Source organism: Oncorhynchus tshawytscha, linkage group LG03 (assembly GCF_018296145.1).
Source record: "Oncorhynchus tshawytscha isolate Ot180627B linkage group LG03, Otsh_v2.0, whole genome shotgun sequence".
NCBI lineage: Eukaryota > Metazoa > Chordata > Actinopteri > Salmoniformes > Salmonidae > Oncorhynchus > Oncorhynchus tshawytscha.
In genome coordinates, this window is record NC_056431.1 from 33,487,621 (window position 1) to 33,512,909 (window position 25,289).

Consider the following 25,289-nt stretch of genomic DNA (forward strand, 5'->3'; position numbering starts at 1 on the left):
GAGTCCCATGACAGCGAGCTTTACACCACTCCAGCTGATGCTTGACATTGCGCATGGTGATTTTAGGCTTGTGTGCAGCTATTCAGCCATGGAAACCCATTTCATGAAGCTCATGACGAACAGTTGTTGTGCTAATGTTGCTTCCAGAGGCAGTTTGGAACTTGATAAGGAGTGTTGCAACCGAGGACAGATTTTTTTTAATGCACTAAGCGCTTCAGCACTCAACGGTCCCATTCTGTGAGCGTGTGTAGCCTGGAGGCGAAATACATGCACACCTGTTTAGACGAGGTGCTGGCTAGTGGTGCAGAACACTTGAAAAAGAAAAGGAGAGGAGCACACTAACACTTCGGATCACTAGTTTATATAGTGTCAAAGGGCACACATTTATCAAGCAAGATATTGAGCCCTGTTCATGTTGTAACGTCAGTCTGCTTCCAACTCACACCCTCAAACACGTAGATCCCCCTGAACGCAGCTCCCTTTCCAGCCCACTTTCCAGCTCACACTCTCAAACACCTAGATCCCATGAATGCAGCTCACTCTCCAGATCCCAATCACCTGAATTCTAATCACCTGTTCACACACCTGTATGTCATTATCACACAGTATTTAGATCAGTTTTTTGCACCCCACCACTGGGAGGTATTTTTTGTTTTGTGACACACGTCTTTCTGAGCTCTGTTTTTCCCGTGATTTACTCCTCCCGTGTATGATGGTTTTTGCCTGCCTCACTGTCACGACTTCTGCCGAAGTCGATGCCTCTCCTTGTTCGGGCAGTGCTCTGGGCGGTCGACGTCACCGGTCTTCTAGCCATTGCCGATCCATTTTCCATTTGTCTTGTTTTCCCACACACCTGGTTCTCATGTCCCTCATTATGTGTTGTGTATTTAACCCTCTGTTTCCCCCATGTCTTTGTGTGGTATTGTTTATTCTGTTTCATGTTATGCGCACGTTAGTCTGTTGCGCTGGGTTATGTTAACCCGTATTGTTATTCCGTGTTCACTTTGCCGTGTTTTTGGTTCGCCTAAATAAAAGGCTCCGTTGGCTACCCCAATATCTGCTCTCCTGGACCTGACTCCCTTACAGCCATTTACACATACCTGACACTCACTAACGACACCTTTTGCCTATTTAGCTATCGGATTTCCTGTTATCTACCTATTGCCTGATCTCCCTATTGCCTGATCTCCCGGACTACGTCACTAGCCTTTTCCCTGCCTGTACTGTTGCTCTTTTGGACCGCTGTGTATTACCTTCTGCCTGTCCCTGGACCCGGCTACCTTCCTCTTCCTGTGGTCCTTTGCAATAAACACCTCTTGCGCCCTGCACTTGAAACCAGCTCTCTCTCCCATCATGTTCATTACACATGTCTCCTTGCTTACTAAAAGGTTATCTTTTGTGCCTACAACTCAGTGCAACGATTTCAATGGTAAGGTAGACATGTGAAAGTTTTTTTTAGAAACATCCATTTAAGGGAATATTTTAGCTCCCCTAATCGTGACATTTCAACTGAACATGTTGGTTGTTCACCTGCACATACTCAGACTCCTTTTAGAAGTAAGAGTTATTTTGTACCTCCAGCCAATCACTCTATTGAGACATATTGCAGACTCGTTGAGAAAGATGTTGGTAATCTCATTAAGAACAAACAGGAGTACATATCTTTCCATAATTTCCACAAGGATGAAAAACAAGCTTTGCTTGATTTACAAACTGTTACGTCAGTCCTAACCCGCCCTGCTGATAAGGGTGGGTCGGTTGTACTCATGGAAAGGAGAGTTTATGTAAATGAGTGTCATAGACAACTGCTTGACAACACCTTTTACAAAAAACTCAGAAGCAACCCTACTAACCAATTTCAGAACACTATCTTTACTGTCCTAGATGAGTATTTAAGTTCTGTTCAAATCACCAACATAACGTTTGGGCTATTCAACATACAAAAAATGTCACTTTCTATACTTTGCCGAAATTACACAAGAATGTTACAAAACCTCCAGGACACCCTATTGTAGTGGGCATTGATGCAGTCGGCCCCTTTATCGAATTTATTGACTTTTTTATTAGACCATTCGCAGAACAGCTCCCCTCCTTTGTAAAGGACACCAGCAGTATGATCTCTATTATTGAATCTCTTGGTCCTCTCCCTGATAATACTTTATTTACTTTTGAAGTTGAGTCATTATAAACAAATATTCCACATGAGGGCGGTAATCGAAGCCATGGAAAAGTTTCTTCTGCAATGTGCCCCAAATGAACTCCCTAGTGCATGCATTATTATACTATTTGTTGAAATAGGACTTACACACAACTACTTCATGTTTCTAAATTATTTCTTTATTCAGACGAAGGGTATTGCTATGGGATCCCCCATGGCTCCTAACTCTGCTAATCTGTACGTGGGTTACATGGAGAAACAGTTCATTTTCAATCCTTTCAAAAATGTTTTCTTGACATTATTATTTGGAAACGGTACATTGATGATATTTTTGTTCTATGGAGGAGTGATGCAAAACAGCTGCGGGCATTCCATGCTTTTCTTAACTCTTGTTCTGAGCACCTGAGATTTACTTGCGCTTCTACCAGATGGAAACTACAAGTGCAATGACTGCGCACAATGCAATGGCACTTACAAATGCAGATCCTTCAAACACCCCCAAACAGGGAAACAGATCCCAATCAAAGGTGTTATTAGGTGCTCCACTAAGACAGATATTGATCTTATAACTTGTCCTAAAAATGACGTGGGTAAAACAAAGCACAAATAAAAAATATGAATATCTGTGCATCGTAGCACCAATAGGTGTAAAAACTCGACTTACCTAGTTGCGGCCCACTTTTGGAAGCGAACCACTCAATTTCGTCACTATGTTATATCGGCATTGAACATGTCACCCTCTCTTTTATTTCACCTTTATTTAACCAGGTAGGCCAGTTGCGAACAAGTTCTCATTTACAATTGCGACCTGGCCAAGATAAAGCAAGCAGTGCGACAAAAACAACAACACAGAGTTACACATGAGATAAACACATGTACAGTCAATTACACAATAGAAAAAAACTGTATACAGTGTGTGCAAATGAAGTAAGGAGGTAAGGCAATAAATAGGCCATAGTGTCGAAGTAATTACAATTTAGCAATTAACACTGGAGTGATAGATGTGCAGATGAGGATGTGCAAGTAGAAATACTGGTGTGCAAAAGAGCAGAAAAACAAAAACAAATATGGAATGAGGTAGGTAGTTGGATGGGCTATTCACAGATGGGCTGTGTACAGCGATCGGTAAGCTGCTCTGACAGCTGATGCTTAAGGTAGGTGAGGGAGATAAGACTTCAGTGATTTTTGCAATTGGTTCCAGTCATTGGCAGCAGAGAACTGGAAGGAAAGGCAGCCAAAGGGGGTGTTGGCTTTGGGGGTGACCAGTGAAATATACCGTCTGGAGCGCATGCTACGGGTGGGTGTTGCTATGGTGACCAGCGAGCTGAGATAAGGCAGAGCTTTACCTAGCAAAGACTTACAGATGACCTGGAGCCAGTGGGTTTGGCGACGAATATGTAGCGAGGACCAACCAAAGAGAGTATACAGGTCGCAGTGGTGGGTAGTACATGGTGCTTTAGTGACAAAACAGATGGCACTGTGATAGACTACATCCAATTCGCTGAGTAGAGTGTTGGAGGCTATTTTGTAAATGACATCGCCGAAGTCAAGGATTGGTAGCATAGCATAGCTGAACCTAACAAAAGATCGGACAAATTGGACCGATGGAGATTTCCCAGCTGATGGGACATTGAGCACTGCTAAACTGGAGTCTGTGAGAAGCCAACTTGAGAGAAAAGAGACAGAACAATAAAGGGAAAGTGAAGTGGGACAATTTCAGAAAATGGGAGAGGGAGGCAGAAAATCCAAAAGATAAAGGTGTAAGAGGACTGCTGATAAAACAAGTGGAACTACCAGAGTATAAAGAGGATGAAGAGAAGAAGAAGCCTGGCTGGCTCTTCTCCGAAGGGGAACCCTTTCATGGAGCCCCACTGGTATCCACCACTGCCAAATCCTCCACCAGCGGACGGAGTTGGTGGCTTCCCACCTCTTCACAACCCATTTGGGGTGGCCAGGTGCCTGATGGATGAGCAGGAGGTTTTGGAGCTGTCGGAAGAGCTGCAGAGGGTGCTGGAATGGAAGATAGAACGCTACCACCAAAAAAAACAGGAACAGAAGAGAGAGAGTGAAAAAGAAGCACTAGAGGACACCTCGGAGGAGAACTGGAGAAATGTAAGAGACTAAACGATACAAGACGCAAATTAAGGAGCGCAAGCAGCAGGAAGAATGTCAGTAAAGAAGAGACAGAAGATTAAACAAGCAGCAGTGAAGACAGCAACGAGGGCAAAAAGAGAAAAGATACGAGAGGGAAGAAAACGCCTCCCCCGGGAATGTGTCTGATAATATGCTACCCCAACCCCAATGGTGGTGGTGGCATGATGGAAATGGAGAGACTGTGGGATGTTGATGAAATTAAAGTGCTAGTGGGAGATGTCACTAACCCAGCAAAAGATGCTGTAAAGTTCAAAGAAGAGGTAAAAGCAATCATCTCCATGTACCAGAGAAATTGAAGAAATTGAAGAAATACTCCACTGCTTAAAATTGAAATTGAAAGACTAGAAACATATGTGGGATCGCAATGTATTAGTGGCTAATCGTGGTGACCAGCTGGATGCAGTGTTTACTGCTATAAAGGCAGCTTTCGTTAAACACACAGACTGGCAAAAAATCCATTCTACCAAACAGGGAACTGATGAAAAATGTTGTGACTACAGTAGAGTAGAGACATTTTAATCAGCAATCCAAAACTATTAATTATAAACCAAACCTGTTATTTGTAAATCCACTGTCCTTTATTTAGCATAGACACGGCAACATTATCTCTCCAACGAGTCTAACACTGGTCTCCTTACCTCATGATTCTCCATAACCAACACACCACGTACAAAAATAAAAAGTTATTTTTAGGTTTGGTAACCCCTATACCAATTCCTCGTGACCCCTCCACCCTTTCGACCATTCTGGAATTCTATTTCAGAATAAGACGACAAAGCGTAAATCTATTTAAAAATAAAACCACGTAAAATGTGGCTTTCTGAGTGTTTGCAAGGAGTGTTTGGCCATCTTATTTAAATTTGTTACCTTTAGAATCCATTCCCCTGGCATTTCGCCTAGATTCTTCAACCCAAAATACGTTTTCCTTTGGCAAATTTAGCCAATTTCTCATGGCAAGGAATCTGCAATATTTAATCCCTGGCCTCTAAAAGTAATCAAAAAATTACTAAAAGTTAGGTAAAACGTGATCTCGTACGTTTTCCATCACATAGAAACTGTAATCTCTATGAGGCAATACACCGCTAGGTGAAAGTTCCATTCTTACTTATCTCCAAACGATTAGTTGTTACTCTTCTGAAAAAGATGCAAACTCTTGCATAGAGGCATTTCCTTCGAATGCAGTAGGTTCCAGTATCACTTTACACTCATTCCTCCAATTAAACAGGGAGCTATCTCCTTTACGCTTTGATGTTTTTTTTCTCTTTACGTTGCTTTGACTATCTTGGCCTTTGAAACAATAGGTAGTGATTTTCTCTATGGCCCTATTAACTCCTCGCACGTCTGCGAGGTGAGCGGAGTTATAATCCACTCTCAAAACATCTTCTTGAATTAAATCTACCACCCCCGCAATTATCTTTTAGATCACAGGATTCAAACTTGCCATCAAAACAGAAGTGCAAATTCTATCAATACACTCCTGTTCCCAGTCTTTCTGTGGTAGTATACCTGTACTCATTCCGGGTTTATCGTGATGCATTTTTTGTTGATAGAATGCTGACATCAACACGCTGGTATATTGAGCTTTTGATTCTGATTTTATGTCTCTATGCCAAGTGATAATTGCCTCCCTGAATTCTTTACTTGATTTAAATTCTCCGTCAGCAGGAAAATGTTGTCCAATTTGATCTAATTTGCTCAATATTGTTAACACGAAATGACACAACGACAAGGTTCCAGTTTAACAAGGTTTACTATACCATATGAACACACTATACAAGGTAGCCATTACACTCAACAAGACTCTCTGCGCAGGCGCACTCTTGACTGAGTGATAGCCCCATAATAACAGAAATATAGGGATACTTAAAACATGAATTTAACAAACTCCCCCTTTTCTTTAAAGACAAATAAAACAACATAATTACATGTCCAAGTATTATTCAACATCCCCATTACAAATGGGTTGTGTGACAGTTTTCATTTGTATTACTCAAGCTGCCACTTTCCATTACTGAGAGCCTGTAGGAGCACAAGACCGGATGCTCCTTTTTTAGTCAGACAGCCAGCAAGCTGTTCTCTGTGCTTGAATAAGTTCCTTGATGCTGCTAATCTCAAGACGAAGTCTTTTCTCTATGACAGACTTGGTTGACTTCACAGCATCAACTAATAAGTAGTTGTCAGTGACACAAACTACAGGTAGAATGTGCCGTTTTGTCTCACCAGTGGTGAGGTCTGAGAACAGAGTAGCAAGAAAGATAGTATTGTCAATTCCATCCCCAAGAACAAGGGTTTCTCCAGCAAGTGTGGTTTGGACAACCCTTCTGATCCTTTTTGACTGCCAACAGATAGGTGAGAATCTTTAGCTTCACCCATTAACACAATTAGATGTTTCCCTTGTGTGCCTCCATCTGTAAGGTTCGCTAGGGAAGCATCACTGAAGACAACTAGTTTCAAAGAGTCATCTTTTCCAACATGCTAAAACTGTAAAGTTACTTGTTGTGATTTCAATTTACGAACAACTTTGTTCGCCTCATGAATGGTTTGTACAGTGGCGTGGTTTGTGTCTAGTAACCCATAAAATTTGTCCCATCTTTGACTTCAATTGATCAGCTTCAATTTCACAGAGAGGAATTCCTTTGTACGGCTCCTGAAGAATCCAGGTGAATGGGTTGAAGATTCTTGATATAGCTCTCCTGTTGCATCAGTATTTTTCCATCAACTGTAATAAACTCTATGCCAACATAACAAAAATGATCATGCTCCTCACGGCCGACCTAGAAAATAGCTTTGAGGTGTGGAATCACAGTTGAAGCAAAGGTCTGTGAGCCACCCCAGATAAAGTAATCAACATGACAGGCAAGTACTCCAGTCACATTGCTGTCTTGATCAAGCCAATAGAAGACTTCAGGATCCACTTGTGACATTTTCCCACCTGTATTCAGCATTGTTTCTTTGACTTTGTTGTACCGGTAGAGTGATGCATCTGCCAGTCCATACACACACTTTTTTAGTTTCCACAGTGTTCCTTCGCTCTTAGCTTCAGGCGGAGGTCAGATGCGAATGTCCCTTAACAGCTCTGTTCCTTGCAAAAATGCAGATTTGATGTCTACGGAATTAAGTTTCCATTTTTTTCTGGCAGATCACTGACATCAGCAATCTGAGTGACTCTGTGGCGCATGTCGGTGAGTCTTTTGGGAGTTCTTTAGCAGCCAGCTCCTCAAAACCTCTAGCCGTGCTTTAGTCACTATTCCAGTTAAGGATTCTTTAAGGGTACACACCCACCTTCTTGAGACGCATTTTTGGCCAATGTCTTTGACTTCCTCAAACACTCAATTTTTTTCTCCAATTACTGAGCTCATCTAGCTTAGCTGAGTCAAATGACACGTCCTTGGTTTCAAGTATATTATAATTTTGAATGTCATTCTGTTTTTCTCGATTTTCCAATGGTTCAATTCTGATATGATCTACAAGTGACAGGTCAGCTGACCCTGTTGTACCAGAAAGTGTAGCTGGTTCAGAGTACTGCAAGTTGTACCAGTTCTGGTGTTTTACTTTGGCTTTTCCTGCTCGTCCAATCACGGTTGCTGTATGTGGAATACCACTTTCTCTGTCCACGTATTTAACAGTTTGTCCAGTTTTCAGATTGAAACAACCATGTTCTCTTAAAACATGTGGCTGTTGTTGAATGTTTTCCTCATTTGAACGCTCAACAGTATTACCTGTGACATGGTTGAAGGTCTCTGCTCCATTTCCTGTGTCAGTTTCAGTGTCCATATCATTGGATCTGACATCTGGTAGGTCTGTGTCTGTTACTGTGTCCTTTTTGTCATTTTCATTAGGAGACTGATTCTCAGCAACAGCCCCTCTATCTTGTTGATAATTTACTTTCTGCAATCTTGAGTGATGCACCCTGACAAGGATGCCTCCGTCTCACACAAATATCACCAAACCATCTTGACCAATGACTACTCTCGGTCCTTTCCACTCTTGATAGTCAACTCGTTTGTAGTACACTTTGTTTCTAGTTTCGTACTATTCCCTGAACTGCAGAGTAATTTCTGAAGTCTGTCAACTGTAGCATGTCCAACTGTTTGTGTGTTTGCTTTAACAATACTTTGTGTTTTTCTTTTGTGTTCATGTTCTCTGTGACTGTCAGAATCTCCATGTGCTCTAGGTCCATCAGAATCTTTTTTTCTTTTTTACATGGACTCTGTGTGATGTCTTTGTCTAAAATGTTTACACAATAGTGGCCTGAGGTAGTAAGTTCAAGAGTCACTGGTTGTTTAAACATCACTGCCTTGTAATTTTTTCATGTCTAGTACAGCCTCTGCCTTCTTGAGGGAAGCTTTGCTTAATAGTAAGGGGATATCTGTAGGGACCACCTCGGTTTCAATGTGACACTTTGTCTGACCAATTTTTGCTGGTATCTTGACTCTCTTGGTAGAATGGACAATTCTCCCATCTCCAAATTTGAAAGCTCTTTTGCTTGGTGTGTCAATCATATTTTGTACTTCTTTCATATTTAGTTCACTGACATAGCTATCAAGCCATTTGGCACCACACATTGTCCGTGTATATGCAGTATCAATCACAGCAGATCCTAAGGATTCAACTATAAAAATCTCAGCATCAGAAGCAGATTCATTTGAAAACAGTAATATTACACTGCCTCCGTGTTTACATTTCTCTGGTAGTTAAACTTTTATGAGGACAGTCTTTAATCCAATGGTGCTTTGACAATTAGCACATTTTCATCTCCTTCCATATTTGTCCGGTGGATTTGTGTCGGGAAATGGCGCCCTCTTCTGGTTGTCTTGAGAATGTGACTTGTTGGCGCTTTTTCTCTGCTGCTCGGTGTAATATGCTGCGTCACTCACTTGCATTCCATCTGTTATTGGCGTGACAGACGTCTTTTCACCAAAAACTATTTTTAGTGCTGACTTCAAGGATGCAAAAGTCAGCACAGTACAAGCAGTCAAAGCCAACTGTTTCTCCCTACCATCTACAGTATCTAGCAACTTGAAAGCTAACACTGCATCCGGGAGAACCATGTCGCACTTGCGCATCCTATTGTAACTCTGTTCAAAATCAATGATGTAGTCCGTCATTGCAACCGCAATATCTCTCGTAACACTGTCAAAGTTTGAATATGCCTCGTAGGCACGGTCTTTATCTTCTTTAAGAAATACAGAATCCAGTGCTCTGATGAAAGTTCCCATACCGTCATCCTTGTTCAAATCCTCAACGGATATTTCCAGTGCTGTATCTCTCGCTCTTCCCTCGAGCGATAATACCACCGCAAGTGCTTGCTTTTTCATGTCCAGATTAGTAACCCGTGTCTCGAGCGATAATACCACCCCAAGTGCTTGCTTTTTCATGTCCAGATTAGTAATCCGTGTCTCAAGCGATAATACCACCGCAAGTGCTTGCTTTTTCATGTCCAGATTAGTAAGCCGTGGCCAGATTCCAAGTTCATTTTTCCAACTTTCGTACGACCTCTTCTCGTCGAAGCGTGGTGGCACATTGTAGTTATTAGCCATCCTCTGCTACCAATGTTAACTCGAAATGACACAACGACAAGGTTCCAGTTGAACAAAGTTTACTATACCGTATGAACACACTACAAGGTAGCCATTAGACTCAAAGCTAGGTCCATCAACAACAAGACTCTGCGCAGGTGCACTCTTGACTGAGTGATAGCCCCGTAATAACAGAAATATAGGGATACTTAAAACATGAACTTAACAGATATTCCAGACGAATTGGTTGAGCACTCGTGCGCTTCTTTCAGCGCCTCCATGGCTTTATTAAAATCTGCTAGCTCTATATTACACAGAGAATTGGAGCCGTTTGTCGTCATATCAATAGTTATTATTCCCTAAATTCTCCCGATGGTGTTCAGGGTATCTTAGATTATTTCACACCCGTCATAATGCACACCTTGTATTAAGTATTTTCTAAGATAGCGCTACACAATTCCCCGGATAATAATAAATTGGTCACAGCACTTAATACCTTGTATGAGAACCGATACTATAGCGTCTGTGAATGTATTACTGGAGAATACAGATGACTTAATGGCTTTGTCCCGTCTTCCCTCCAATATCCCTATTATTGATAACACGCATCACCAAAATTATTCACACTTGTCTTCCTATTTCCACATAATATGCCATGGTTCACCACCCCAACAGGCCACAAAACTAATCCCCCATTCACACACGCACACTCACAACCTGCACTTTTACAGCCACTGCAACTGGGCCTTTTGTCCTCTTGTTACAGTTTTAGCAGGGAACCAACCCACCCAGAATTTACCCCCTAGGACTTACCCTTCAAAGGTTTCAGCCTGCGTGGGCTTACCTTCCGGGACTCACACTATTCTTATAGTAGTCACATGAACTATCCCAACCAGAATTTACCCCCTAGGACTTACCCTAGTTACTAGCCTGCTCGAGTTTACCCTCCGGGACTTACTCTATACTTATATTACTTGCAGGAACGAACCTACTAGGAATTTAGCATTTACTTTATAGTACTAGCAGGAACCAACCTACTAGGAATTTACCATTTACTTTATATTACTAGCAGGAACCAACCTACTAGGATTGACCATTTACTTTATAGTACTAGCAGGAACCAACCTACAAGGGATTTACCATTTACTTTATATTACTAGCAGGAACCAACCTACTAGGAATTTACCATTTACTTTATATTACTAGCAGGAACCAACCTACTAGGATTTACCATTTACTTTATAGTACTAGCAGGAACCAACCTACGAGGGATTTACCCTCTAAGACTTACCCTACAGGTCACAGCCTGTACGAGTTTACCTTCCGGGACTTACTATCTACCATAAACCTACGACCGGTCGTTATACAAAGGGCCAATCGAATTAAACTTGGACTCTCCAGGTCCGTATCCAATAATTTGTTCAGCCAAACGATTCTCATCTCCCCAAGATGTCAAAAGGAGTGGAAACAGATATAGGAACTTGCCTACCTTATTTTTTGCCAGATCTGCTCCACTGATTTGGACTCTTTGGTTTGACTACAAATCGTGGTGAACCCTGCTCGCAGCACCATCTGTTAATCCAACCACTGTGTCAGATTTCAAAAAAACTTTACAGAAAAAGCAAACCATGCAATAATCTGAGTACAGCGTTCAGACAACAAAGCAGCCAAAAAGATATCCGCCATATTGTGTCGTCAACATTAGTCAGAAATAGCATTATAAATATTCACTTACCTTTGATGATCTTCATCAGAATGCACTCCCAGGAATCCCAGTTCCAGGATAAATGTTTGATTTGTTAATTTATATCTAAATAGCTTCTTTCGTTAGCGCATTTGGTAAACAAATCCAAACGCGCGTTCAGGTCCAGCCGAGCGTCGGACGAAAAGTTCAAAAAGTTATATTACAGCCCGTAGAAACTTGTCAAACTAAGTACAGAATCAATCTTTAGGATGTTTTTATCATAAATGTTCAATAATTTTCCAACCAGAGAATTCCTATGTCTGTAGAAAAGCAATGGAACGAGAGCTTAACTCTCTCGTAACCGCGCCTCAGAGCCTGTTTTCACTCTGCCAGACACCTGGCTCAATCCCCTCTCATTCTCTCCCACTTCACACTGGAAGCCTGAAACCATGTTCTAAAGACTGTTGACATCTAGTGGAAGCCTTAGGAAGTGCAATATGACCCCATTTACACTGTATATTGGAATGGCAAAGAGTTGAAAAACTACAAACCTCAGATTTCCCACTTCCTGGTTGGATTTTTCTCAGGTTTTCGCCTGCCATATGAGTTCTGTTATACTCACAGACATCATTCAAATAGTTTTAGAAACTTCAGAGTGTTTTCTATCCAATACTACTAATAATATGCATATATTAGCATCTGGGACAGAGTAGCAGGTAGTTTACTCTGGGCACCTTATTCATCCAAGCTACTCAATAATGCCCCCCTGTCACCAATAAGTTAATTTGCATAATTTAGTGCAATTAAATTGGTGCGTGTATTTTTGTTAGTCATCATGCAGCTTTGGATTCAATGCACTATTGAGTCTTCACATAGGAATCAATGGTGTCATGTGATTAATGCCTTTGTCCATTCATTTATACAGTCATTGGATGGAACGTTATTACTGTTACAACTTATTACAAAATATTGTAAGTGCTATAGGATACAATATTAGTACTTGTTACTTACATTTACAACTTGTCTCAATCCTATCAACTGATTTCAGCCACTGTATGGCTGTGGATTGATTGTTTGAATAGAATGTTGGCATATTGTAAAAATTGATATAATTTCTTTAAAACTGGCTGGCTAGGTAAGCTAACAAACACACAGTACAGACACAATCTTAAAATTAATTATTTTTAAACAAATCTTATCACAGCACTGGCTGCCCTTTATGACATCATAAGAAGGTTCATATCTTTTCTAGTATTGTAATTCCTAATTGTATGGCTATGGCAATGTTAACGTAGATAACATTAGCTAACTAGCTAGTAACTGTCAACACGTAACATTTCCTAGTCAAATGATTTGGTAGATGACATATTTAGAATTTAACGTTTAGTTATCTACTTAAGTGAATAAAAAGATACTAATCTTGACAAACATTGAATGGTGGTGGAAGGAAAGCTAACGTTAGCTAGCTGTTAGCATACCCACCCCCTTCCTTACCTTATGTTTACACTTGGCTGGATAGCTAACGGTTAGCTGTTCACAGTGAAAAATCTAATTACTGAAAACTTCAACCCCATAATGAAAAACGTATTCGCCCGAGCCAAATAACACTTATCGGGAACCAACTCGGTGCCATCAGTTTAAGATTGAGCAAGATTTACAGTTTTCTTGAAGATACAGTATGTTTGTGTGAATTGCTATATTTCCGGTGACCTTAATTCCTTCGCGGGAGATTCAGCTCATTTTGGGTGGCGGTACTGTTTATATTTACATGCAGGAACTGTACAATACTTTTGAGCAAATATTTTATAAGAGGTGCAGGAACTCAAGCAGTAGAAAATGTAAGGAGCCTGTACTCAGTTCTGGTAAGCTCCTGCCCAATTAAGAAATAATAATCTGCCCAAAGTATGACAAAAATTGAGAGACAGATTACAATTCCATGAAATGCACAAAAGTCATTTGGCATTGAATGTCCGATGTACTGCCCTTTCCTGTGTAAACCTGTGCAGCAGTAATAGTAATAATAACTGCCAATTCATTTCATTTCAATTCATATTCTCCACATTACAGTCAACGCCAGATGTATTTGGACAGTGAAGCAAAAAATATAGAATTTGTCTATATTCCAGAATTTTGGATTTGATATTTATTTCATATTAGGCACAGTCAACCTATATTTTTGCCCAATAGGAACTGAATGGGGAATAATGTCTTGTCATTTTGGAGTCACATTTATTGTAAGATTAGATGATGGACTTGCGAATAAATTGTGAATAATGATGAAAAATAAAGTTAGAGACAAAGATCCCCCCAAAAGCTAACATCCCCTGTTACTGGTAATAAGGAGAGATTAGCATGTTTTGTTGTAGCCTCTGTAACCTTCTCACTCATAATTATTCATGATTTTTCTTAATCATGGCATTATCAGGATTTATTTAGTAGCGTTAGTGTTCAGAAACATGTTATCTACTCACTCCGAAAGAAAATTACTCCAGTCATCATTCACCATTTCATTCACCACTATTGGACAAAACAAACCAGAGCCAAATTAAAAACATTAGCTAGCATCACTTTCCAAATACATGTGGTGATGACTGTCTCAGCAGTATACTGTATGAAATTACTTGCATTGGTGTGGTAAAACTATAACCCGGTGAAATAAACACACAGGAGTCCGCTTGAATGTACCTTGCGAAACAGAGAACCTGGTTTATTACCATTCAACTCCATCCATCACAGATACAGAATCACAAGTATTAAGCTTTTATAACAGCAGCTGTTTGTTTTTTCTCTCAAACCCCCATACCCATATGTCCCGCCTGCCTCCTAATGATGGAGAAGCATTACAGAATCACAATTATTTTTTATATTTGGTGAAGAAGACTGGCCCCCAACACGTTCAGTTAGCACTCCTTTACAATACAATGGTAGCCTATAGCGTAATCACCTTCTCAGTTGTTTAAAAAAAATGACAGAAAAAAAGTTTGTACCACCACGTTATTTGTCTAATTGAGGAACTAAAAAAAGGGTTCACATCAATCAACCTTCATACACTGACGACGCTGGGATCCGCTGCATTTTCAGAGAACATAAGTGATCTGACATTTTGAATTGGGGTAATACACGACTGTGTTTATCACTGTATAAAAAAGTACAGTGGCTTTTATTGACATACATTCCATAGGTTAAACTGCTGCAAGATAGGAGGCACACTCAGTATTGCACTTCATTAAAAGTTCTGGCTCAAAACATAACCCAGAATATCAAACGAAACTGAAGTGTAGAGTAGCAACTTCGGAATACAGCTATTTTGGATACTATCATTATATACAAGATTAGATAAATCGTACACTTTTTCACCCCCTCATCAGAATTCTCCTCTTTTTTTGTTGTTGTCCCCTGATGCACTCGACAGTGGAGAGAATACTGTACAGGATTACGGGAAAAAAAAAGTCTGTTTACATACAACAATATTTAGAATTCATAGTTAGGAAGCTGGAAATAAGGCCTGTCACATTTTTTTTCCTTTTATATATCCAAGTCCATCCACAGTTGCCTCAGCAAAATGTATTTCATATACAATTTTTAAATACTTTTTTACACTTCAGTGATCGGGGAGGTGTGCAACGTCTATGGAAGCCGAGGGGTTACAACGGCCGCATGCAAACATGTCACAAGTTAAAAAAAATAATAATACTAATAATATATTTTTTTTTACATGGGAGTTTCCTCTGGAATCCACAGAGAGCTGTTTTTGTAGTAAAGCCTTGAAGACTTTGATTGGTATGTCGAAGAGCACAACTTAGGACTCTTGGGTACGTTAGAAATACCTGAAACAGTGTCCATGGCCACCTGACAACGAGAGCCAACACGAGGAAATACTTGACAGGCTGGGCCCCGGCTGCAGCCAACAGCCTGCAGTCACAGAAGAAGAACGAGTGTTCGGTACAGGTCTCTGGGTTTTCAGAACTGGGTGATTTTAGAAGGTATGGGCGTTCCTGCACACTCCACAGCCCAGGGCAAACTCCTCGCCGGTGGGAGGGTGAACCACGTGTAAGGGGCACTCCGTCCCCTCCAACTGCTTGCCTTTGGGACCTGGGGATGGAAGGGGAACAATGAGGAATTTGGCTTGAAATACTTTATCTGACGGAAAACATTTGATTCCAGCGTAGTCATTCTGTTGGTTGTAAGAATTCTGTATAATCATTTACTTGAAATATTATTTTGAATCTGGCGTCGTTTGCATATCAATTCATAAACCATGTGCCATGGAATCGGTGTGTCAAAAATCTCTTCCCAACTATTTTGCAATCTATATGGCAAGGCTGTCAATTATTTGGTCCGTAAATGAAACTGGTATACTTTTTTATTTATCACAATTTAATTTTCTTTAACCAACTATGGCCTTTAATGCAGGGCCAACAGACAAGTTTCTTACTCTTTTCCGTCTTCCACTTTCCTCTTCCATTTTTGTGGTAATGCAGCAATTAGTTGGTTGTAATTTTGGGTAGAGCAGACATTGAGAGGTCTACTGCTTTAATATTTTATAAAATTCATATTCATTATGTCAATAGGCCCGTTTAATTTCGTCTGCTTGCCTTTCTAAATAAAATGTAATCGTTTTTTTCTCATATAATAAAAAAAACGGTTTGCTTAGATGTATGCAAGACCACAAGCAAATAAGTAAATATGTGATATGTGATATGACTAAAGAGTTAATTAGGGTGATTTTCCACAAATAGAAAGGTATTTACCTTTCCATGGTAGCAAGATCTTATCTATTTTTGCTAACTTTTTATTCAAATGTATTGGAGTAAGATCATTTATTTATTTCAGGATATGTTACCGAGTATATCCACATCACCACTACCTGGCCTGATAACTCCTTGCTGTCCCCAGTCCACCTGGCCGTGCTGCTGCTCCAGTTTCAACTGTTCTGCCTGCGGCTATGGAACCCTGACCTGTTCACCGGACGCGCTACCTGTCCCAGACCTGCTGTTTTCAACTCTCTAGAGACAGCAGGAGCAGTAGAGATACTCTGAATGATGGGCTATGAAAAGCCAACTGACATTTACTCCTGAGGTGCTGACCTGTTGCACCTCTACAACCACTGTGATTATTATTATTTGACCCTGCTGGTCATCTATGAACATTTGAACATATTGGCCATGTTCTGTTATAATCTCCACCCGACACAGCCAGAAGAGGACTGGCCACCCCTCATAACCTGGTTCCCCTCTAGGTTTCTTCCTAGGTTCTGGCCTTTCTAGGGAGTTTTTCCTAGCCACCATGCTTCTACACCTGCATTGCTTGCTGTTTGGGGTTTTAGGCTGGGTTTCTGTACAGCACTTTGAGATATCAGCTGATGTAAGAAGGGCTTTATAAACAAATTTGATTTGATCACCATCAGACCATTATATTGGTAAACTACATGGTAAAGTAAAAGTAGTATTTTTCAGTGATCCAATAACTAATATAGTACACTTATCATAATTTGGTTGTAATCCAGAGGTTAGAAAAATGATCAAGATCATCTAAGAGGCTATGGAGGGATCCGTGTTGTGGATTTAAAAGATGAACATGAATCATCAGCAATGACACATTTGTTTTTAAGCCCTGTATTTCTAATCCCATGATATTATTGTTGGATCTGATTTTAATATCTAACATTCCAATGGCCATAATAAATAGATATGCCGATAGTGGACAACCTTGTTTTACTACTCATGAGAGTTTAAAACTTTTTGAGAAGTAGCCATTATTTACAATGTTACACCTAGGGTTACTATACATGATTTTAACCCATTTTATAAGATATTCTCCAAAATTGAAATGGTTCAGGCATTTATATATAAATTCCAGTTGTACTTTATCAAAAGTATTTTCAAAGTCCGCTATGAATAGCAGGCCTGGATTCCAGATTTTTTAAATATGTTCTATTGTTTCCAGTACTAGCCTTATATTATCTCCAATGTATTGTCCATGTAAAAAACCTTATCTGATTAGAATGAATAATGTCGGACAATAGCTTTTTAATTATATGCACTATACATTTTGCTAGAATTTTAGCATCACAACACTGAAGTGTAAGGGGCCTCCATTTAATTTTTTTTTGACTGTACCTTTATATTTACCACTTGTATCCTGTTTCAGTAATAATGAAATCAGACCTTGTTGAGTGTCCGATAATCTACTATTTACATAGGAGTCGTTAAAACATGCTAATAACGGCCCTCTTGAGTATATCAAACATAGTTTGGTATACCTCAATTGGTATACCATCCAGCCTGGAATTTTCCCGGACATAAAGGCTTTAATTGCATCAAGATGTTCTTCTTCTGTAAATTCACCTTCACTTGAGTCTTCTGTATGGCTGTTAATTTTACATTATTCATAGAAAAAAAGTATACAATTAGCTTTGGTTAGAGGAGCTGGAGGAGACAGAAACAAAAACATATGCTTAGCTCACTCCTTTCTTTTTGTTTTTCCACTGAATTATTCTGTGCCTCTATGGTACAGTTTTTACTGCTATACATCTGTTCTGTTAGACCTATTTCCTTTGTTAGTATGGACTCCATTGACCTAAATTACTTTGGTTTTAGAGATAAGTACTGAATTGCATGACATCTAAAGGCATATTTAAAAAGTGTCCCATAACATAGTTACAGCAAATCTGCTTATTGTATGTTGGAAAAATTCAGTTATAAATTCTTCTGTCCTAGCTAAAAACAAATTATCAACCAATAGGCTTTGATTAAATGTCCAATATCCTCGTCCATGTGGAAATTCAGTACAAGTAATGTATATGCCAATTATCTGATGGTCCTATCACATTCTATTCCCTATCAACACTTTTTTCACTTTTGGTGCCAATGAGGATTACAGGGTTGATCATTTATTATATTGATAAAATAATGCATATGTTGAAAGATAATGATAAAATAATTACACTCTGAAACCTTATAACTATGAAATTGAAATTGATTAGAATCATAACATTATAATCTGATGTGTGTAGTTTTAGTCAGATTTAGGTTAAACAATGTATCTGTATAGTGGAAAAACACAGACTGTCAGAGCAAGGCGTAGCTCAGGATTTGAACTTGTATGTGGGGGCCGAAGGAAAATACCAAAGAACAATTAAAACTGTGTTTGAACCGACCTGGCTAGGCCTCAGAGGAACCTATGAGAGCATAGGGAGTATTTCTCAAGGTTTCCCTAATCTCGGGGGAATGGAACTGTCGGCTGGGTTGTGATCCACAGTGGTGAGAACTATAGATAAAACTCACCTACTGTTTGTGTGGAAGTATGTGCGTAGGATACCTACTGTTTGTGTGGAAGTATGTGCGTAGGATACCTACTGTTTGTGTGGAAGTATGTGCGTAGGATACCTACTGTTTGTGTGGAAGTATGTGCGTAGGATACCTACTGTTTGTGTGGAAGTATGTGCGTAGGATACCTACTGTTTGTGTGGAAGTATGTGCGTAGGATACCTACTGTTTGTGTGGAAGTATGTGCGTAGGATACCTACTGTTTGTGTGGAAGTATGTGCGTAGCATACCTACTGTTTGTGTGGAAGTATGTGCGCAGCTATAAAATGGATGTCTTTGTATAATGGACTTTAGAACGTTCTTGTGAATAAACTGTACTATCCTTTTGCATAAGCTGAGTCTGACTAATTATTATTAAACCCATGGTCTTATAGATCTCAGGGATTGGTCAGAGCTATTGATTGTCAGTTATCATTGGGATTGAAAATTCTCGTGACATATATATATATTTTCAAAGAAGCGTGGATCATGAACATTTGGTCTGTAAAGGTTATTGAGCCATATCTGTTTATGGTCCAATAACATATTTAAAACCATCCATTTACCTTACGTATCTGTTTGGACAATTTGCACATTCGGATCAAAATGACTGTTAATTAATATAATCAAGCCTTTTGAGTTTCTTTGCCCATGAATGAAGTATATTTCACCCCCCCAGTCTATTTTCCACTCACCTTCATCTAAAATTGTTGAATGAGTTTCCTGTAAACAATAGATATTTTATTCTTTCTCTTTGAGCAAGGTAAATATTGTCATTTTCTTATTATCTGCTATGCCATTACAATTATAACTGGCTATACTTTGCACCATTTACCATAATGAGATACAAGTTTCATATCTATTCATCATAATATATGTTTGTAAATTTACCATTAAAAAAAAAATCCATAGTGATTGAGTGCCCATATAGCTGTACCATGATATCTGCATTGCTACTAAGTAAGCCTCCAATTGTTCTCCACTACTCCACCCGTCAAAGCCCCTCCCAAGTTGGGCTGTCATCCCAGTGACCGGGAAACCACCCCCAGTACCCTAGCCACCCGAAAGGCCAGGACCCATCCTTTGAAAAGAGCACACAGTGGCACCCACAGAACAGATCAACCGCTAAAAGTATTTCCAATGCTTTCACCTCAATTTGTTTTATATATTGCTATAATATATATATATATATATATATAAAAATATCCTACGTATCTTAATTTACTTCATTTACAATTAATGTGTAATAATGTCGGCGGTTTGTGCAAAGGATTGCTACCTTTTACCAGGATTGCCTTTGCATTACATTACATTTTTGTCAAGCAATTATTTTATTGTGATTCCTCCTATATCGTCTCTTACCCCCTTGCAACAGATGTGGAAAAACACACACACTCAACCATAAACTCAGATGCTCAACGGTTGTTATATCCCAGAGCCCAACTCAAGAAAGGACCTGATCTATGAATGCATATAGTTACAGCTGGCAAAAATGTGAGATTTGATTAACCATTGTCAAGTCCTAGGTGATGGAGATCAGATCCAAACCGTTCCCCTGAAACACACACACGCTGGTCCATTTCCCCAAGCATCTCTGTGCAGTCAGACCTTTGATTTTATGCCACAAGGGCCACAATAGTATGTCACATCTCTGATTGTCCGAGTGTGACCCCCTCCGCATGGGTTATGACAGCCTGTGTTGCCAGCACTGCCACAACCTGGGTGGGGATACCCTATCGGAATCTACACCGGCTAGGTACAAGGTCGTCAATGTTCTCATTAGCAGCTTTGAGAATTTCCTTGTATATTATGCTCACCCATCAGGGGACCCTGGCTTTGTCGGACCAACCCTGCCAGGCAGGCTCATAAAATTGAGGGGAGGTACTGCTCTAGTAGGTCTCTGACTGCATTTATCTTTATGTTTTGGCTGCATACAGGCAGCTTACAGCAGGCCCATAAAACAGATAGGGTCTTCTCTTCAGTGTATGGGTCATTCAGATGGGTGTCTAGGGTAAAGGGTTGTGGACTGTTCCATTATGACAAGACAATAAATAAATACATTAGATGTATAATTTATTTTAAAATGTATATCCCTCATCTGCACAAAATGCAAAGCTCTCTCCCAACCCCTGCTCACAGACACACTTTTGCCAAACACCAAAAAACACACCACACCATCACAATACATCCACACATACCCACATACTGTGCCTTCTGTGTCTTCTATTTGCTGTGTTTTTGGACAATTGGACGCTCATATCTCTGTCCTCTGTCCAAAACAGTGTATTTGTTTGAGTTGGATTTTATCGACAGCATCGAGTGGGATTTGAAGCACTTTAAGAAAGAATTCCTTCACTACGTTTTCGGGAACTTCTCCTCTCTCTCCGATACCAGATTTTCTCTCATAGATCTAGTCTATGTCTAGTAAGACTTCTCTCAGAATTATGTTATTTTTAAGTTCATTAACATCCGTTTCTATCTTACTGACTGTCCCCTTTTAGCTTACTTTCTTTCTCTATTATCGGAGCTCTTTCATCACTCATTTCAAGGCTCACCTTCAAATCCTTTATATCCTTACTGACTAATTCAAGTATGCCCAGTTTATCATTTATCGACTTTAATAACAGATCACTTCCCACACTTACCAGTCCCAGTGGTGAAAAGCATAAATTGTTTGTATCCGCGGAAGAGTCGCGTTTCTTTTTCGATATTGATTCTCCACGTTTACTCTCCGTCATGTTTGAGTGTTGCTTGTTTTTGTTATATTTGTCAATACATTTCTCTAGCCTTATGATTTGTTTTGTGTTATTATTCAGCTTGAATGTAATTAACCCCGAGTATATATATGTATATATATATTTTCACCTTTATTTAACCAGGTAGGCCAGTTGAGAACAAGTTCTCATTTACAACTGCGACCTGGCCAAGATAAAGCAAGGCAGTGTGACACAAACACAGTTACACATGGGATAACCAAATGTACAGTCAATAACACAATAGAAAAGTCAATATACAGTGTGTGCAAATGTAGTAAGATTAGGGAGGTAAGCCAATAAATAGGCCATAGTGGCAAAATAATTAAAATTTAGCAATTAAACACGAGTGATAGATGTGCAGAAGATGAATGTGCAAGTAGAGATACTGGGGTGCAAAGGAGCAAAAAAATAAATAACAATATGGGGATGAGGTAGGTAGTTGGTTGGATGGGCTGTGTACAGGTGCAATGATCTGTAAGCTGTTCTGATAGCTGATGCTTAAAGTTAGCGAGGGAGATATACGACTCCAGCTTTAGTGATTTTTGCAATTAGTTCCAGTCATGGGCAGCAGACAACTGGAAGGAAAGGTGGCCAAAGGAGGAGTTGGCTTTGGGGGTGACCAGTGAAATATACCTGCAGGAGCGCATGCTACGGGTGTGTGCTGCTATGGTGACCAGTGAGCTGAGATAAGGCGGGGCTTTACCTAGCAAAGACTTACAGATGACCTGGAGCCAGTGGGCTTGGCGACAAATATGAAGCAAGGGCAAACCAACGAGAGCATACAGGTCGCAGTGGTGGGAAGTATATGGGGCTTTGGTGTCAAAACGGATGGCAATGTGATAGACTGCATCCAATTTGCTAAGTAGTGTTGGAGGCTATTTTGTAAATGACATCACCGAAGTCAAGGATGAGTGAAGGATGTTGTGTTGTGAAATAGGAAGCTGATTCTAGATTTAATTTTGGATTGGAGATGCTTAATGTGAGTCTGGAAGGAAGTGCTAAAATTTGGTCTAACTTACTGATTTTGAATATTACGTATTTATCTTGAGGTGATTTTGCACCGTTGTGTTCAGGACGCCATCTTGCCTGGTTTTAAGTGGTATTAACAAAGTTGCAGCGGACAGTATTTTTCAGTGACAACACGCATTAGGTGTGGGGACCGTTTACACACAGGTGTTCGGACGCAGATAGCTAATTAGCACTGGTAGTCGCCTCTGTTTTCTGTAAACAAGTGCTGTAACATAGAAATATAGCCATACGGGAACACTAACACTATAAAAGGTGTGTAGTAATTTAACCTTTTGTTTTTAAATTAATTCTCACTGATACGAAAGATACGTTCCTTATGTTTCCAAAACCGTGCCGCAAGCGATGCATGTTAACGTTTAGAGCAAGTGTTGAGGCTCTTAACAAAGCTCCTCGGCCAGAAGATACTATCGTAAATAGGCGCTAAATCAACGTTCCTGGTTATAAATAACAGGTAAGTATATAACTGAATAGATAAATAGGGTACTGGTCCGGTTGTCTGGTTGCATACCTGGTGCTTCAACTGTGGCAACAACTAAAACTTGCCCCGTACCGAGTGAAATGGAGGACATTTGACAACGGCTTGATATGCTCCTTAAAGGAGCTAAGGGCTTAAAGGAATACTACACTCACAAGCAATCTTTCAGTGTTTTGTTCAGTATTTAGTTAATTTTGTTTACTTTTAAATACAATCCCGAAGAAGTATGCATATCAGCAAGTCAAGTTAAGATGGAGCACTTTCCTTACAGAGCAAAAACGTATGTTATGATGATGCATTTTGCACGGTAAGTCAGTACCTGCAGGACAGTGAGGCAGCTCCTCCTTGGGTACACTGGTCATCTTCTGGAAGTCATCATGGCAGGCATTACAGAAGTGAGTGGTGCCGAAGCAGAAGAAAACAGCCACCGAGCAGCAGTAACGGCATTTGTACTCCAGAAAGTCTGTCCCGTGCTTGGAACACATCTGCAGACAGAACATGGATGTATAGTATAGTTTAGTATTGTATAAAAATGTATTGATTTTGTGTATTTAGTATTTAAAATGTATTGCTGAGGTTACAAAATTAATTTATATTGAAATGGACAATAAATCGTATTATTTGAAAAAGAATGTCTTGATTTTAAGTGATAGTGTCAGGAGTTAAAGTGTCAAGATGTGTCCCACTATACAAACTTGGGTACTACCAAGTATTCAGCAATGTATTGGTTACACAGCCCAATGGAGCCTTCGCTGGACCTTGTCCTCCACCCACCTGTGCCCTGGACACATCTGAGCATGCTCCACATATCAGCTCGCTGGGGTCGTAGTCGTCTCCCTGTCCTGCCTCCGCGTCACAGCGCGCCTCTCCCCCAAAGTATGCCTGCAACAGAGGAAGGGAATGGGTCAGTTAAAAGTAGTTAGAGACAAGCGAAACTGACTGAAGGACCTCAGCGAAATATATTCCATGTAGGGGAAATATATGCCTGCTGCTACTGTATTCTCACAAGTTAATCCTTAAGAGTCTATGCCTAAACTAACATATGCAATTGTTTTAAGATGGTCAGACGAAGGATCATTTGGCAATTTGATATGAAATTTTAGGACCCCTTTAGGTATTCCCAAAATATATTTAAAAAAATACTTGCTGAAGCATTGAATTTGGCCTTACTGCTATTAGCGTATAGAAGAAATACAGTGCGTTCGGAAAGTATTCAATCTACACACAATACTCCATAATGACAAACCGGTCATGGCTAAAAAAGGGATCCAGCTTTGTCTGAATACTTATGTAAACAAGGTATCTTTATTTTTTATACATTTGCTAACGTTTGGTTTTTCGTTATGGGATACTATGTGTAGATTGATGAGAAAATCCATTTTACAATAAGGCTGTAACATAACAAAAATGTGTAAAAGTCTAGGGGTCTGGTACTTTTTGAATTTACTGTATGCTTTGAGTTATGTACCCAGTAGGTCCCTCAGGTCCTCCGGCACTGGCCTTTTAACTATCCCAAAGCCTAGTGATATATGATTCAGAAAATACTCATACATGGAAAAACAGATTGTCCAAAAATACATCAAAATACATTGTGTTTTAAAAGTGTCTGTCCTATACCTGAGATATATAAGAAAGATCAGGAAATGACTTTAAAAAAAAAATGTATTACCCATAATTAACCCCCTTTTTGGAGGGTACTAAATTACTTCCACATCAGGGTTTCAGTTAGGAAAATTTGGCAGCGGACAATGCGACCGGCGAGATTTGAATCTACCGGACATTTGAGAAATTTACTGGACATCCATATACATTGGGTAGGTAAAGCATTAGGGCGTCCACCCCAAATAAAATGGCTACCCGGACTATTTGCATTGTGTGCCCCCCCCAACCAAATCCCTCTTTTTATGCTGCTGCTACACTGTTTTTCATATATGCATAGTCACTTTAACCATATCTACATGTACATACTGCCTCAATTGGCCCGACTAACCAGTGATCCGGCACATTAGCTAACCAGGCTATCTGCATTGTGTCCTGCCACCCACCACCCCCTCTTTTACGCTACTGCTACTCTCTGTTCATCATATATGCATAGTCACCATAACCATATCTACATACTACCTCAATCAGCGTGACTAACCGGTGTCTGTATGTAGGCTCGCTACTGTATATAGCCTGTCTTTTTACTGTTCTTTTATTTCTTTACT

The 25,289-nt window shown here is 39.9% G+C and overlaps 1 protein-coding gene across 23 annotated transcripts in view; it reads right to left on the bottom strand.

The window, feature by feature from the left end:
- Positions 1-14,190: 14,190 nt before the first annotated feature.
- Positions 14,191-25,289, bottom strand: part of LOC112234653 (E3 ubiquitin-protein ligase MYCBP2-like) — a 326,118-nt gene continuing 315,019 nt past the window's right edge. For all 23 annotated transcript variants that reach the window (XM_042314694.1, XM_042314668.1, XM_042314744.1 and 20 more), the window contains 3 exons: positions 23,857-23,964; positions 23,402-23,567; positions 14,191-15,607 (listed from right to left, as the gene is read on the bottom strand). In XM_042314694.1, the coding sequence (XP_042170628.1) occupies positions 15,492-15,607; positions 23,402-23,567; positions 23,857-23,964 (390 nt within the window). In that variant the 3' untranslated portion in view covers positions 14,191-15,491. The remainder of the gene's footprint in view (positions 15,608-23,401; positions 23,568-23,856; positions 23,965-25,289) is intronic.